Raw genomic sequence first — 18435 nt, 5'->3', positions numbered from 1 at the left:
AATCGCCGACGTGAGAAGCGTTTGCTGTTCAATGAGATCTTGCAATAGTTGCTCTAAAGTAGCCATGGAAACTTGTGGGTCAATGATGAAAAGGGAAAATCCACTACCACGTCGCCATTTGTTATAACGTCAAGTTGAACACTTACATTTCAAAAGACGGCACAATACATGTAAGTCACAGTGCGAGTAGACCACGTAAGGCATGTGTAGACAGTAATGGTCAAATCTGCACTGAGTCCAAGTCTAGCGGACGCTGGCTGGCTGGCCGCTTAGGTGGTGCGACTGCTGCATTTCTGGCAGACAGCGCCACATGTAGAGGACGCGCATAACTGCGCGGACGCACTTTGAATGATCGGCGCATCACAACAGAAACTTGTCTTCCCATCATCAGGACATTTGAACAACATCTTTGTTTCTCAGCTATCCTACAGTACCCCTCACAAATGTTTGCAACTTGGACATTGAGTCGTTCTCAAACTCAGTTCAGGACCCAGCCCAATTAGAGCAGTTCAGGCAAAGACACAGCATTCCAGTGCCGTTTCCAATACTTTCCTTGCTGCAGTCAGTGTTTTATCAGTCATCAACAACAACAATTCCCTTGAAGTGAACAAAGTGCACCTCTTGTGGGAAATACGAAAATGGGGCCAAAGTGTGTCAGTCAGATTTGAAGATGCTGTGCCCGCATGGACCCCTCAGACATGGGCGCAGACAACACGGATGAACTGTACCCAGATACAGCACATGTTCAATCAGTGTTCCCACACACTACAGAAAGTCTCTCATTAACTGTCAAAATTGGACCCATCTCCTTTCAGACAGATTAGGGGTCGGCCGCAACCATTTGACTGGGTATCATATTATAGCATTGGGTTCCCTCCCCTCTAACCCTCTGGTACCTCAATGTGAAGTTATTGCAATAACCTTATAAAAATCAATGGATAACTTAAAAAGGTAGCAATTGTACAACATTATGGTGAGCAGTTTGGTGGTAGATGCCCCAAGAACTGTCAGTCTCTTACACATGGACCTTCTTAATGCACTTGGACTACAAATTCAAGACTCTGGCCCCACAATCAACTCCCTGGGTACAAACTCTTACCTAAAAATTAGTTCACCCCCAACCCCCTTCCCGTGGGGCAAAATAAATAAATAAATAAAATAAAATCAGCTCCATATCTTCACAACCCTCTTTGGGTGTTAAGAGACTTAGAAGCTCATGTGGCCCTCCTTCCATTGGCAATGCCACAGATTTTTAAAGCTAGAAATGTTCTTATTGAGTTCAGGGATAAGCTTTAGAGGAATTACAGTGGCTGGCAAGATGAGGGCAGCCTCCCTCCAGTCTCCAGTCCCCAAGATCCCATGGTCCATGACCCCTGTCACTGTTGAAAAACCATTTGTGGAGATTTCAAGATGGCCATAAATGCCCAGTCAGTTATTGTTATTCTAATTGTGTGTACTCAATACTTAAGGTAGACGACATCATGGTCCATCTAGCTGACAGAAAAGTGGTTGCAAAATATGACCTGAGGGACGCATACCTCCAGCTGCCATTGGACGAAGAAACCCAACGTATCTTAGCCACCAACATTCCCTTCGGGTTGTTTCAGTACAACAGACTTTCCACTGGTATAGCTAGCACTCTGGTGATATTTTAACAATATCTGGAACATCTCACTTTAGATATACCGAAAATGGCAAATTACTTACACAACATTCTTTTCACAGGCAAAGACACAAGGGACCTGACCAACAATGTGCACGCTCTGTTCACGGCCTCCAACACACCAGTCTAAATTGTAACAAGGACAAGTGCAATTTCTTTGTTCATCAAGTTGAATATCTCTAACACATTTTTAGTGCTTCCAGCATTGGCCCTGTGCCTCAGTGCATCGATACAATATACAAACTTCTGGCTCCTACAAATACTAGCTAGTTGAAATCAGTATTGAGACAATTAAATTACTATTGAAAGTTTATTGCCCATGCAGCCACTATTGCCAAACCATTATAGCATCTACTGTGGAAAAGGCCCATTGGCAATGGACTCTGGCATGTGCAAAGCTTTCATAGACTTGAGACGAAACCTTCTCCGCCCCTTGTGCCTGAGAAGCCTGGGAGCGTATTCATGCTGACTTTGCGGGACCTTTTTTAGGTACTTATTGGCTTCTCATTATTGACGCCTACTCTAACTTTCCTTTCATTGTCCGTTGCACATTGCCTACCACCGCAGCAACCATCAATGCTCTAGCTCGCATTTTCTATTTGGAAGGCCTTCCCTCTACTCTTGTTACTAATAATGGTCCGCAATTTGTGTCTTCCAATTTTGCGGATTTTTGTACCCGTCACGGCGTCACGCACATCACGGCCCCTCCATTCCATCCACAGTCAAACGGTGAGGCTGAGCAACTGGTCTGCACATTTAAGGCTCAGATGAGGAAACTCCTGACTTCTTCTTCTGCTAATGATGCGCTTCTCCAATTTATGACTTCTTACCGTTTCACCCCCATGGGCGACCACAGCCCGGCTGAGCTCTTACATGGCCGACAGCCCCGCACGCTACTTCATCTTCTGCGGCCTTCCACCTAACGGCCGCGGGTGCCTTTGCTTGGCCGGTTCACCGCCGACGACCTTGTATGGGTATGGGGATATGGCAGGTGGCCAAAATGGAGTCCTGGCCACATTTTACGACACCGTAGACAACGCCTGTATGAAATCCAAACACACACGGGTGTTGCAGTGCATCATTCGGACCAGCTTCGGCCTCGTGTGCCGGCAATGCCTGTTCTGGATGCCACTACACCACCTTCGGCTCTACCTGGCCCTCGGTATACTGGAATCTCTCATTACTCACAACACAGTCCTCTCACCATCATATCGGTGCCAGCACAAGAACTGACGCCACCAAGAGACGTGCTCATGCAGGAACCAGATGACCATCATCTGTCGGAGCATCTCTATTCACCTCCTTCTCCTATGGACATGGACACATCGCCCATGTCTCCTGTTATAACAACCGGACTTGCCGCAATGGGCAGATTGGTGCACAGGGCCCCAGCAAATTCGACCCATACGTCTCCTGTCATCTTGACCCGTTATCATCGGGGACACGTCCGTCCTTACGGAAAGCCTCCTCCTCGAGACTTTATGGCCAGTCAAACAACACGTTTGAATGTTAGCAATCTACAGGCCACCTCCATCAAGACCTGTGCAAAAACTTCAAAGGGGGGAAAAGTGTTGTGACTCGCCGATCTTTCAAAATGCCGCCACGCAGTTACGCGCGTCCTCTACATGTGGCGCTGTCTGCCAGCCATGCAGCAGCAGTGCCACCTAAGTGGCCAGCCAGCCAGCAGCTGCTAGACTCGAACTCAGTTATGATTTGACTGTTAAAGTGCACACACGTCTTACTCTGTTTACTTTATCTGTGACTTTCATGTATTGCGTCTTCCTTGAAATATATTTGTTCAACTTGAAGTTGTAACATAAACCATATCTGACAAGTTTTCCAGGATTATATGTCCGGAAACAAAGCCGACCTCTCCATGATATCATTCCTTCGTCAAGAGAAAGCTCCTGTTCTGGTTTGTATACAGTCAAAAATTCATCTAGGATGCACTTTAACACAGGTTCAGTTTTGTAGAGACTGTTTTCCTGGCCGCTCTGTGAGGAACTGATACTGAAATGCCGTGATTTCCATATCAGCTCAAATCGATGTCTACTCATTAGCTTGCCAAAAATCAGTGTCTCGATTAGAGAATCTGTTGACCAGTAGTCCTGTAGATAATCTTTTTTATTTTCTCTATCAAGATAATCGCACCCAAAAAATTTTTCAGTTCAACAGCACTAATATTTGTAAATTTGGGAGACTTGGGTGATTCTTTATAATGGTTTTTGTTTTTCTGGTAACTCAAGTTTGATTGTGTCGACATCTGATAGAACAATTCATCACCTAGAACTAATTTCACAGTGCTTATAATGATATTGATCTCACTGGGAAGGGTTCTTACTCCTGGAATTCCTCTAAATATTTACAAAATAATGGTCTCATCCTTCTTTAAACAACTTTCACTGTCAGAACTTCGTCATCAAAAATGTTAACAAGTATCTCATTTTGTTTGATTATAACCGTCTTGTTTTCTTCTTCACTTCCACGACCGCTATCAATAACATCATCTGACTCACTTGGAACATCAGAAAAATTGTCCGCAGACAGTTCAGTAAGAATCTCGCATTCCATAAACTGTTTTTGCGCCATACCACACAAGGCAACAACTGCAGTACTGACTATTTTGTGGTACTGATTGTTGCCAGTAAAATGAAAGACGAAAATAAGTTCATATTCATGTTCACTGCTCTGAACCCTCCAATTCATGTATAAACATTTTATTAAATTGATATAGTTGCTAGCATGAACAACAGGTCTCAGAAAACACACGCAGAATGAAAAACATACATTTACATGATGCATCCACAACAGTTGGATGTGGAAGCACGTAAATCTACATGAGCTGTACGCAATGTGTTAATAGCATGTCTACTCTGAGGTGTAGTGAAACAAACCATAAAATAAGTCACTTCTTGAAATAGAACAATAGTGCTTCTGGTGGCTGAGTGGTTAGATCGTCACTGAGTCTGCGTTCATTAAACACACACTTTATCAGAGCCAAAGTCCCATAGTGAGCAAAATTGTCTAAGCCCAGCATGTAGCCATTTTAGAGTCAAACAGGAATGAATTCATAAGTCTGCCATGATGACAGACTCCTCATCTTCTTCAGCGAGGGGGCTATGAATGCTCGGAAAGCCATAGCTGGCAGCTCCTGGAGTCACAAAGTCAGATGAGAATGGCAATGACTTCGTGAAGATGACTTTCTAGTGAGAATCCTGATTGATGGAATCTGTGCAGAATTGGCACCCAACCAAGGAAAACACACTCAGAGAGAAATGGTCTGGTCGGGCCCAAATGCTGCCCTAATACCACTCAATACTAGGATACAACTGGGCATATTTCTGATCACATGTCTTGTGGAAGAGAACAGGTCCATGTGGCCCATGGCCTCTAGCAATGCTTGGGTCGCTTCCTGGTGGATGGTTGGAGCATGGCTGTCTTCTGGAAAAATTTTCCCTATGTGCTAGGCATCTGCTATGCAATGATTTGATGTTGGTAGCTGACACTGCAGGCTTTAAATCTCAATCCCTCCTCCCTCTGCCCTCCCCGCACTGGGGAGTAGATTGGAGAAGATCATCTCATTATCCTTGGATTAGGCATATTCCAAGGTTTGGTGGGTGATGGGCACATCCATTGGTGTTGGTTCTGATGTGGCATGTGAAGTTGTTGAATGCCCCTCCAATGAGCTGCCCACCAGCTGCGGATGAGATAGCCTGGTGGTGTATGGGTGGAGACGGCAGGTGACTTCATCTTTGGAACAAAAGAAAGTTGTAGTTTCTCAGGACGACGACCACAATGCGGTCGTAATTGATTGACATCATTGGCAGCACAGTGTGGCATTCTGAATTGGGGGTGAAGGGGGGCGGGGTTGCTGTACTGAGGCTTAACACCTCCAGTGTCATCATTCAAGCTGTCAACATCAGATCAGTGCTACAAGGTGCCTAACACACAGGGGACAATCCCAGAAGACAGGCAGCTATGCTCCGACTGTCCATTGGGAGGCGAACCATGTCGATTTGGAGGTGATCTGAGCATCACTAGAGGCTGCGGGCCACATGGACCTGTTGTTTCTTGCAAGACGTGATCAAAAATAGGCCCTGTCTAGTAATTTGGAAATTATGGTGGGAAACCAATTTTGACATCCTTTAGTAAAAACAAGGGCCCACGCTGGGTCTTTAATTGAAAAATTGTGGCCGCTAGACCACCGAGTAGGGTGTTGGGAAGGGGGGGGGGGGGGGTTGAGAACTGTGGGGTGAAGGATAGAAAGTTGGGACCAATGAGATCAAAGAAAGAGTGAGAGCCTCATCCAGAGGATTATGACGGTGTAATTTAGACATTTGGGTTTTAAAAGTGCATACAGAATGTTCTATTAGTCCTTTTGAGGCAGGGTGGAAAGGTGCTGTGTGAACAAGGGTGATGCCAATTTTGTCACAGAAAGTGGAGAATTCTGCAGATGCACAGTAGAAGCTATTGTCTGTGACAATGGTGTTGGGAAGTCCTTCAGTGGAAAAAATGCGAGACAAGGTTTGAATAGTGTAACAAGTTTATGTGGGAGATATGCGGGAAACATAGGGGAATCCACTGCCTGCATCTATTGCAATGAACCAAGTGATGCCTAAGAAATATCACACGGAATCCAAATGAAGCCAGGACCAAGGACCGTAAGTCTCTGGCCAAGGGGAGAAACTTCATGGAAGGGCAGCCTGCTTGCACTGGCAGGTGGTGTGAGAAGATATAATTTGAATAATGGCACTGTCCATGCCACGCCAGGAGACATGGTAGAGGGTCATACAGTTAGTGAGCACCATGTCCCAGTGCCTGATGTGCCGAAGCGACAAAACGCACTACTTGAGAGATTCACAGATGACCACCTGGTTGTGGCTGCTTTCCCCTTGGAGCAGTAGCACGGCATTCAGGGTTGAGAGCTCACTTGATGGTGCCAACAGGCGTGGACGTCCAGCTACTGGACATGTTTGCAATCTGGCAGCCAACTGTGGCCTACCAGATGGACGATGATGCTGTGGGTTGTGTCCTCTATAGTGTGATGAGCTTGGTATCCAGCAGAAGGTTGGCCATGGCTTCTTTGCAGCGATGTCCAGCTGAAAACATACTTCAGAATCTTTGTCGAACACCAGGTCCTGGCCCAGGGGTAGGTAGAAAAGGAGATAAAAACATGCATATTGTGTGGTAGAGCGATACTGGATATCATAAGTATAACTTGACAAAGACGGGACCCACTGCTAAAGGTGGCATGCAGTTTTGGTCAGAATTTTGGAGGAAGCAAAGGTTTATGGTTGGTGAATGATGTGAAATGCTTACCATACACATGATCATATAACTTTATAAGGCCAAAAATGATACTAACCCATGGGAAGGCAAGACAGTGCATCAGCATTAGTATGTTGAGCCGTCGGCCGGAAATGAATCTCATAATTGTAACGAGACAAGTAAAGAGCCCAATGCTGGAGGCGGTGTGCAGCTTTGTCGGGAAGTGACGTTGATGGATGAAACAAGGAAACAAGTGGTTTGTGATCCGTAAGAAAATGAAATTTGGATCCATAGAGAAAAACACCAAACTTATGAAGAGCATAAATAATGGCCAAAGCTTCTTTATCAATTTGAGAATACTTTTGTTGGGCATCCGTGAGCGTTTTGGAGGCATAAGCAACGGGTTGTTCAGAACCATCAGAAAAACGGTGCGCAAGGACTGCACCAACCCCCAACTGAGAGGTGTCTGTGGCAAGCACAAGATGTTGGCCAGGTCGATAAGTAGCCAGGCACGGGGCCTGTTTCAGCATAGTCTTCAATTTCTGGAAAGCCGTATCGCATGACGTGGACCTATGGAAAGGCACGTTTTTATGCAACAGGCGATGCAATGGCTGAGACACCGAAGCAACAGACAATAAAAACTTGTGATAGTATGCTATTTTCCCCAAGAAGGCCTGCAGTTCCTTAACAGATGTAGGGCAAGAAAGGGCATCGATCGCAGCGACAGTTTGCTGAAGCGGAGGAATACCATCCCAAGAGAGTTGAAACCCCAAGTGCATGATAGACGCCTGAAAAAATTTTGATTTCTGAAGATTACACATAAGACCAGCAGTCTGTAAGACATGAAAAAGTGTGCGGAGATTTTGAAGATGTTCGTCAGTGGTGGAGCCAGTGCCAACAATGTCGTCCTGGTAATTTATACACCCAGGGACAGTGAGCAATAATTGTTCCAAGAATCGCTGAAAGAGAACAGGGGCGCTGGCAACCCCGAATGGCAATCACTGGTATAGATAGAGGCCGAAAGGCATGTTAAGGACAAGAAACTCCCGGGAAGCAGCGTCGAGAGGAAGATGATGATAAGCTTCTGACAGGTCAAGTTTAGAAAATAACTGGCCTCCAGCAAGTTTAGTGAACAATTCTTCAGGTCGAGGCGTAGGGTAAGTGTCGATAAGGCAATGAGCATTTACAGTGGCTTTGAAATCGTCACAGAGACGAATATCACGGTTTGGCTTAGCACTGACAATGACAGGAGAGGACCACTCACTGGAAGCGACAGGAAGCAAGACCCCTGAAGCAGTGAGATGATCCAGCTCCCATTTGACCTGATCATGAAGGGCCACAGGAATCGGCCGAGCCCGAAAAAACTTAGGCCGAGCAGTGGGTTTGAGCGTGATGTGAGCTTCAAAGTCGTTTGCACGGCCTAACCCAGGAGAAAAAAGGGATGAAAAAGTCGTCGACAAGGAATCCAATTGAGCATAAGGAATAGCATCAGAGACGATACTGACAGAATCACCTATGGAGAACCCAAAAATGCGAAAGGCATTGAAACCAAAAAGATTATCCGAGTTACTATGGTCGACCACAAATATGGGAACAGTGCGAACGACGGATTTGTAAGATACCTCAGCATCAAATTGTCCCAAGAGAGAAATCTTCTGTTTATTGTAAGTCTGTAATTGCCTAGTGACAGGTGATAGGGTTGGAGAACCCAACGGAAGATACGTCTGAGAACTGATGATAGTGGCAGCAGAACCAGTATCCACCCACATGCGAACATCTCGACCAAGTATTTGGACAGTGAGGAATCATTTCCCTGAAAGGGAAGAAGTACAATTGACAGACAACACAGAATCAGAATCAGCGTCATGTTCATGAAAATCATGTATGCGGTCGGATTTGCAAACAGATGACACATGACCTTTTGTTTTTGCATTTGACACACATGGCCCAAAGTTGTGGACAATCTTCTCGTGAATGTTTTGTAAAACACGGCGGACAAGAAAGAAGTTGCCGTGGGTTTTGCTGCAGTTTCTTAGAGGTTTGTTTACGGTTAGGCCGAGGCTGCGCTTGGGAGCATACTGCAGCCACTTCGGCCGGCGGGGACACACCACACACTTCGTCAACATCGCACAGAGGTTGTATTTCCCCGACATCGCCCCATGCCTCTATTTGCGCTCCAGCGGCGCGAGAAATTTCAAAAGACTGAGCGATGGATAGCACTTCATCTAGAGTCGGATTTGCCAACTGAAGGGCATGTTGCCTAACTTCTTTGTTGGGCGCCGATTGGATAATAGCATCCCATACCATGGAATCGGCGAGTTCAGCAGCCCAAGCGCAATAGGATTGATTCGGTTGTTTTTGACAATGATAAAAGGCAACACGAAAGGCTACCACATGCGTTTGCTTTTGAAAATAGACGGACACAAGTGAGCACATTTCAGCAAAGGACAAAGACGCAGGATCTTTCAATGGAGCCAATTGCGACAACAACCGATACATTTGAGGTGAAATCCATGAAAGGAACAGAGACTTACATGTTTGTTTGTCCGCGAGATGAAATGCCAAGAAGTGCTGTCGAAGACGTTTTTCGTAATCAGACCAGTCTTCCGCCGTCTCGTCGTAAGGAGCAAAAGGAGGTAGAGACAACGACGAGAGACGCCCCGCATCTGATGCCGTGACGAAATCACGAATCGCATTTGTGAGAAGCGTTTGCTGTTCTATGAGACCTCGCAATAGTTGCTCTTAAGTAGCCATGGAAACATGTGGGTCAACAATGGAAGAGAAAAATCCCATCCTCGTTGCCAGTTGTTATAACTTCAAGTTGAACAAATATATTTCAAGGAAGACGCAATACATACAGATCAAGTAAACAGAGTAAGACGTGTGTACACTTCAACAGTCAAATCATAACTGAGTCCGAGTCTAGCGGCCGCTGTCTGGCTGGCCGCTTAGGTGGTGCTGTTGCTGCATGGCTGGCAGACAGCGCCGCATGTAGAGGACGCGCATAACTGTGCAGCGGCACTTTGAAAGATCGGCGAGTCACAACAGTTTGTTTCTGTTGCTTGCGAAAGGTTAAGTGGATATATCTCCAACCTTGAAATATACACTGGGGAAGGAAAAAGCTTTGAGACACTATTATCCCTGCACTTTCATCTCACCTTGGCATGTGGCAGCATGTTTATCAAGACTATTATTGTAACAGCACAGCTATTGCCAAAATACTTCAAGAAAGGAAAACAAAGAGTTTGTGATATGATAGGAATCAGCAGAGGTCTCCGTCAGGGTCTACAAACAGAAGCCAAATTTCTAAAGAACATTGACACTACATTTCAAAGACAATGTGACATTTCACTGCAGGTATGAAAAGATAAAAGGGAGTTGAGAATGATAACAACAATCCACGATGCATCCATGCTTACGACAGGGAAAAAGAACACGACCTTGGGAAATCATACAGAAACCAAAATGTATTGTGATGTACAGTAAATTTATGAAAGGCATGGACAGAGCTGATTAATGTCTTTCGTATCGTGAGATAACGTGGGAAACCAATAAATGGAAAAAGAAATTGTTTCTAACAAATTGTGCTTTGTTTAGTGCATACAAAGTGTACAGAAACCCAAATTTTATTTAAAAACAGATACGTTATTGTTCCTAAAAGAAGTTGCAGGAGCCTGAGCAAGTGATCAACAAGTTGGCACAGCAACTGTGGAGGAAACTGAAGCCCTCCAACCTACCAAAAGAGCACTGCTAAAGATCCACCTGGTTGATTGTCAGGGAACACAAAAGAATATACTATTCGGCTACTGTGGGAAATGAAAAAAAGAAATAACCAGCCCAATGTTGCAGAGTCTGTGCATTGTAAAAGAAGTGAAACAAGGTACTACTGCCAGTTTTATGAAGTACCGTTACACAATGGCATGTGGTTCCAAAGATATTACCCTTTCAAGAATATTAGAACATCATACAAAAATGTCTGCCACGTTTCATCAGCATCAGACATCGGTAAGTGCAGCAACGTGCACATAAGGAAGATGCACTCACTTCGCACGCATCTTACAAAAATTGCCAGGAACTGCAACAATAACCGCAGCGCAGCAGCTGGTACGCAATGTGTTACTCTCTGATAAACAAACTTCAGTCATTGTTATCTGGATACTTTTTGTGCTGCCATCGGCAGACGTACCACTGATGCAATCAGTTCAGCTCCATATGTGCTTTCAGTGTGAAGTGTTAGTCTTTTTTGATAAACCTGCTCTTGCAAATGGCACTCCATTCTAAATTGTATGTGGAAACTTAAGTGGCTGCAGATTAAAACACAGGGAACAAGAGGTAAGGGATGGCATCCAAATGGCTGACAGCCAAAATCAGTTGAACGTAGCATACAATAACAATGATTTTATACCAGCCAGGGTGAAAAATGGAATTGCCATTGAAAAAAATTATTGGTGGTAACAAACATTTAAATTAAACCTATGCAATAAATACCACAGTTCATATCATTTTATATAGGTTCATTCATGAAGAGACATGGGGTTGGAAAGATAAGTTTCATGTAAAATGGTATTGAGATTTAAGACACAAATTATGCTGGATCGTAATGGATCATTAGAGATGCAACAATATTATCATAGTGAGGAAAAAATTCAGTTAACATTAATTACAAATAACAGCAAGATGTAAAAAAAAAGAGGTAGGAAATAGATGTTAACTTACAACTGGACCACGCACTTCTTCCAATGCAGCATTTCTACGAAGTTGTGCTCGGTAATGATCCAGCTGATTAGCTCCACTCGAGTCACCTGCTCTCAGACCCTGCATCAGCTCTGCCATCACTGGGTAACCTGCATCAAAACAATATGTCTAATAAACACTCACAAATGACTTAAAATTTCACACTTGGTAACAAGACTATAGTCATAAAATTGTAAACATACAGCTATGTTGTGTATGTGTGAGGGGCTGAGTGGGGGGGGGGGGGGGGGGGGATAGGTTTTTTCTGACTTTTTGTAGTTAAATTTGCACAGGTAATGCTAAAAAAGAAACTTTTCCTATTTCATTATGTTCAAAATCAAAACACATGTGACAATTCTGGAATACTGTATATGGATTCTGCTATATCCATCAGTGACCCCCACAGCAATTTCAGAGACATGGTTTGCCGGATCACATCACTGGAGGATGCCCTATTCTGCATACCTGTAGTGATCTCCAGCAGATTTGTGTGTTTGCATTACTGATGTTCAACAACTATGATATGGCCACTACTCCAACAACTATTGCTAGGTCAAAGGACTTGCTTAGGGTTTCTGCATGGACTGGATTCTCAGTTGCTGGTCACTGATGACTATGTCTGGACTTTGTACTGTGCACTGGACTTTTATTTAAGTAAACTGTTTATGTGCGTTGTATTCAATAAAAGACACTCGCACATGCTCTACAGCTTTGAAGAGCCTACGTCTTCAGTCTCGTTTATATGCTTACTGACTCAGTGCCTCAAATTTTCAGTAAGTTGTTACCTTTACTCCTTAAGTTATTTAAAGTCTGGGGTTTATATGACCTTTTTTTTTAGGTCTGTAGGAACATTATTAGAAATGGAACTTACAGAATAGTTCATACATTTATGTTCAATAGTTAAGGAAGTGTTATCTCAGCCCAAACCAATTTTCTGTCAAGATTTCACTGAGTACATGCTGCAGTCTCTCTGTTAAAAGTAAGGTACAATTATCATCAGGACAATGATTGATTTTAATGTAGTACTGGTTTGCAAGGCACTGAGCTATTTGAGTTGGTATGTCATTGCCTCCTTCCAGCAAGTTATAGGAAGATGTCAAGTTTGATATGAACTCCACGCCACACTGACATTTGGAATTTTTCACATTAAAAAGTTATTGGCTGGGTTGAATGAAGCGATAACTGAGAGCAGAAAAATTTGGAGCAACAGGGGATTGAACAATGGAGGATGGGACACTGAACTGCCAAGCCACACAGTTCCTCTAGAATGTCTATATTATTAACCACAAATCTCATGAGGAGGTATACATACCAGGATAACAGAGTTATAATTTTGAGATGTGAGACAACCAGCCAGAACAAAGTTCACAAACTGTAACCACTGATCATTGAGACTACCCTTTTTATTTATTGTATGCTTTTTGACACATTTAAGAAAAAGAATACATAGTAGTCACCAGCAGGAAGTCTCCTGGTCTACCATTGTGTGATCTTGTGGGGCATTCTTCTGTGATGTGTCTGACGGTCTGTGGTAATCACAAAGTGGGGATGGTTGCTTATCTCATTTGGGTAAAAAATATGCACATTTGCCAAGATGGATTCTAATTCTGTTAAGCACTGACCACGTTTTGCATGTAAAGTCAAATCCCTGTGGTTTTTGCACGATACACAGCATATTATTATTTTGTTGTCCACTCCATTCTTGAGACCATGTATCAGTAAGATTGAACTCCTCTTCCACGTTGATCCTAGCTGTTATTGATGGTGGTCATCTAGAGCACGGTCAGCTCTTTTTTGAACCATCAATATATTGATGGACTGAGAGATTTTTACTATCCATTATCTTTCAGTACTTGTCAGTGAGGGGGCATTTATGTGTTGCTGTTGAGAGGGTGGAATGTGGCTTAGTACTGGTTGTCATTTTGAAAGTGTTCATTTAATACAACAAGCAATCATTCTGATGGTGTTATTTTGTTGGGCAGTTAACTTTTGATTTTGGATCAAACTTGTATAAATGATAGAGGATAATAAAGAGGGTATTTTGAGAAAATGTACCAATGATCAGGAATTAATACTGCAGGGGATATAATGTCTTGAATGAGCTATGTGAGTAAGACACATGACTGTCAAACACGCACGCAATCTGACTGACATTACCAGTGCTATTTTGTGGCAGATGGGCTGGCTGTGGCAGGGTTAGTGTCTTGTGGGGTGAGTACAGGGAGAGGAAGGTGGGAGGTAAGGAGAGAGATGGAGTTTATGGCTAGCAGTTTGGAGGGAGGCCAGTTTTCCACCTAGGAATGCAGGAGGAAGGGGTGGCAGGTATGGCTGAAACGGCCATTGGAAAGTGGGATGTGCTGAAGGTTATGTGGGGAGATGAATTGGGAGTGGGTGACACAATGGAGTGGGTTACCTGAGACTGGGGCCACGATGATTACAGAATCGGAGGATGTATTGTAAGGATAACTCCCATCTGCATAGTTCAGAGAAGACATTGGTGTAGGGAAGGATGCAGATGGCTCCGGTTGTGAAACAGCCACTGAAATTGAGCATGTTGTACTCAACTACATGTTGTGTCACCAAGTGGTCAACTTCGTTCTTGACAACAGTATGGCAGTGGCCATTCGTCATGGTGCACAGATCATATCCTTGTGGCAGACCAAGGTACAAGACCTGCCCAATCCACCCACCCACAACCTCCTACGCCAGTCCCTTCACAGGCTTGTCTTACCCCACAGAGGCTGGGCCACATGTGAAAGCAGCCATGTCATATACCAACTCTGCTGCAAACACTGCACAACCTTTTATATCAGCATGACTACCAACTAACAGTGCACCAGGATATATGGCCACCAACAAACTGTTGTCAAGAATAAAATTGACCACCCAGTGGCACAAAATGTAGCTAAGCACAACATGCTCAGTTTCCATGGGTACTTCACAACCTGAGCCATATGGAACCTGCCCTCTACCACCTGCTTCTCTTGAGTTATGCAGATGGGGGTTATCCTTACAACACATCCTCCACACCCATAGTCATCCTGGTCTCAATTTCAGGCAACCACTGTTCCCACACCCTCCACCCAATAGTTTCCCCCTCCTCCATGCTGTCACCCCCTCACAATTCATGTCCCCATGTAGCTTTCAGCGTGCACTGCTTCCCACTGTCATTACAACTATACCTGCCACCCCCCGCTCCGCATTCGTAGATGTCAAACTGGCCTCCCTCCGAACTGCTGGCCATCCACCCCCAGTCCCTCTCCTTACCTCCCACCTCATCTCCATTTACCCATCACATCTAACACTAACCCCACCACAACCAGCCTACCCGCCACAAAACAGCATTGGCACTGTCAGTCTAGCCAGCACCATGTAGGAGCACAGGCATGTGTGGCAAAATTTACAAAACCGGCATCTGAAGCTGACTTCTGAACAACTCTACTGCCGCCAACATAATTTGCACGTAAGGACCACGAAGATATAAGAAATTAGGCCTCATACACAGACATATAGTTATCTTTTCCCTCGCTCTATTTTCATGTGGAACAGGAATGGAAATGACAAGTACTGGTACAGGTACCCTCCGCCATGCACTGTATGGTGGCTTGTAGAGTATCTATGTACACGTGTGTGTGTGTGTGTGTGTGTGTGTGTGTGTGTGTGTGTGTGTGTGTACACTCTAGCTCGCCAAAGGATAAGTCTGAAAGCTAGCCTGTTTTCCTTCTTATATGTGCCCTGCGCTTCGGTGAATGATCTCCTTTAGTTTAATCCAAAGTATTTACATTCTACAAGAACTCTTCTACAACAAATGCCTGCCACTCTGAGACTGGTGGCACTACATAGAAAAACAATACACAATTGTCTATGATTTTTTCCAGTCCACTGTGAATTTCAACACAGTTTACAATTTATGGCTGGTTGTCAAGCGCGATATATTACTTGTTACAGAACATGTGCCTAATATATAGTGGAGCAGGATGCATACTGGAGAAAGCTAAACACACATACAGGAAAAAGTTACGGAACAACTGCCATCCAAATAGAAGAGAGTTAGTGCTGCTGATTGAGACTTGCAAGAAACTGGGTTGTTCAAGTGACAGAGAACTTGCCAAAGGTCTTAACAAACAATTGTCTACATGGTATAATTTGAGGAGATGGCGTTGGAGCATGCAAGACAAGATACTTCACTTAACACCCATCAATTTTCCTTCGAAATACAGACTTTGAAAAATATTATTGATAAAGCTAGTGCAGGTGCAGATTCAAATCTGTTTGAAGTTTGGTAACACTTGAGAACAAACTTCTGTTTCTGATTTGCTGGTTATAAAATGAAGCATTACTAGCTTTTCTGCAATTCTACAATGTTACAGTGTACACAAAAACGTAGCACATGACCCAATCAATCAACTGCTTTCTTTAGACCAAAGAATAAAACTACTGCCTTCAAATCGTTATTTAAGCCCAAGGTGTGTTACTATAGTATTCCCTGATACATAGCCTTCTCAGAAATATTTGAAACCCCCCGACGGGAGGGGGGGGGGGGGGGGGGGGGGAGGGGGTGGAATTAGCCTGAAACTGTCTTCATTATCCATTTTTCCCTTTAAAACAGGTTTTTTTTTATCTTTGTGGAATCTGATCACACCTGAAAATCACATCATTCTTTAGTAATTTCTTTCTTGCTTGTTTCCTAGGGCTGCATGTGACATAACTGTCTAGGACCCTATCTTTTTGCCCACTTGACTGTACCAATAAAACTTTTATGTAATCCTACCACCCTTCACAGATAGCAGCACGATTCAGACACAGGTGCAGTCTGCCATCAGCCGGAGACAGTAACACTGTGTGTGTCTGTGTGTTTTCTATTTTGAATGAAGGACCTTTTTTTATGGAAGCTTAATGGTTTAGCATCTTTTCATTATGCCTGTCTGCAAATCAGCCCCTCCTCCATGTGGTGGGAAGTAATCTATCCTTTTCCTATTGTTTTTATGTAACTTCATCACTGATGGCAGTTTGTCGTGTACCAACTACGAGTTACTGTCAAAATCACAGTTAATTATTTTGTACATTGTCGTTTCACCATCAAAGCAAAGTTCAGAACCCAGTCATTGTTCAAGTTACGTGGGTTGTCTTTTGGGAAAGATAAAATTGTATCTTTCAAAGTCTCCTTGAAACTGTCCAAACCCCCCAGCTGTGAAAAATGAGTCGTGGTGCTATTAAAGATTGAGAGAAAGTTTTTAGAGCAAACTCAAAACAAAATTGTGTCATATTGATATGGAAACTGTGTAGTATACTGGTCAATCTTAAGTGGCCAGCATACAAACCAGACTTCTGTCTGAAGTCAACGATGGGTGAATTCGATTATCATGAACACACACAGGTTCTTCCTCATTACAGAAGATACAGCCTAGAAATAAAAGTATGTTAGGCCCTATATTTATTATTTATTCAGCATAAAACACTGAATAAAGCAATGTTAGTACACAGCTACAGGTTTCAAGAATCATGCTCTCACTAATCAGACACTGGCAAAGTGACAACTAGGTCTAAGCAGCAGTTTCTTCTTCTTTTTTCACTCAGATTAAAATGTTGTTAGGTATCTTGTAGTGTTGCTTTTCATGGAAATGAATGGGAAGTGTTAATTCTGGATTCCTTCTCTTTGGTAAGAGACATTTATGATTTCCATGATAAATAAAATCACACATTATACTGTGAGGCAATACGAATTTTTTGTTTATGCAGCCTCTGCTGAAGTACATATCAAAACCTTGAATCACATTACATGTGAGAATTTGTTGCAGATTACACAGCTAAATAATAGATTACAATTAAAGACATCTTAGGTGCTATACTGAAAGTCAACCAGTGTCCATGATTAAAGCTCGTCAGAGGACATAAAGTTGTTCCCAATGGCATGGTCACTGTTGCAAACAAAATTCCTGTAGCGTAGTCACAACAACTTACAAGATAATCAAATAAATTTCAAGGTGACGGTAATGAAGCGTGTGTATTTTATTTGAATAGTTACTAGTGCAGTATGCAAGCTATTCCTGTGTTTTAGAAACACGTCACAAATTTAGGTACTTTCTAGCATCGTGGATAACGGTATAGTAGCCATAAAAAACATATTTTATAAGTATTTCAAACAATTAATTCACAGACACATATGTCTACTGTTGTTTACGATGTCTTGTCCATTGCCACATATTTTGACCGTGAACACATTAGCTGTTGGGCGGTCAGGTAAACACCATCTACAGGTATCGAAATACGAATGGTGCAAAATGTTCCTTACCTTAACACTAAACCATTTTCTGTTTATCCAGCGTCGAAGTGTTGTCAAAAGACTAATATGTAGCATTATCAAAACAACATACCTTATTTACGTCCACGAAAAGCCATATCTCCCGCAACAAATGCCACTGACAGGCAAGAGTCATCAGCACCGGACAACAGAAGACAACGACACACTATGCACTAAGCAATACTACAACAAATCAAGCAATCAGCACTGTTTGCAAACACGAACACTCGTATACGGGGCGGGAACTAGTATTATGGCGCCATGTTTGAAGCGTCCTACACGAGAGTAGCTTTCAGTGCCCTCTGTACAAGAGGAATGGAGTTGGCTTTTTTGAGGGACACATTTCTCGAGGTCAACAAAAAATAAACTTGCTTTTTACTCATACAGAAGTATTATTCAGGCAGACTATGTATTTATATACATAATGTGCAAACAACCGTATAACGCATGGAGGGAGGCACGAAGTACT

The 18435-nt window shown here is 43.3% G+C and overlaps 1 protein-coding gene across 2 annotated transcripts in view; it reads right to left on the bottom strand.

Moving 5' to 3' along the window:
* The window catches only part of LOC124721814 (mitogen-activated protein kinase kinase kinase 1-like), a 178522-nt gene extending 160287 nt beyond the window's left edge, over window positions 1-18235 (bottom strand). For both annotated transcript variants that reach the window (XM_047246935.1, XM_047246934.1), the window contains exons 1-2: window positions 18040-18235; window positions 11648-11775 (exon numbers count right to left, since the gene is read on the bottom strand). In XM_047246935.1, coding sequence (XP_047102891.1) covers window positions 11648-11764 — 117 coding nt within the window. In that variant the 5' untranslated portion in view covers window positions 11765-11775; window positions 18040-18235. The remainder of the gene's footprint in view (window positions 1-11647; window positions 11776-18039) is intronic.
* Between the last annotated feature and the right edge of the window lie 200 nt (window positions 18236-18435).

The sequence above is a fragment of the Schistocerca piceifrons genome, chromosome X (assembly GCF_021461385.2).
Source record: "Schistocerca piceifrons isolate TAMUIC-IGC-003096 chromosome X, iqSchPice1.1, whole genome shotgun sequence".
Lineage (NCBI taxonomy): Eukaryota > Metazoa > Arthropoda > Insecta > Orthoptera > Acrididae > Schistocerca > Schistocerca piceifrons.
The sequence above is the reverse complement of the archived record's forward strand: the minus strand, read 5'-3'. Positions and strand labels throughout refer to the sequence as shown.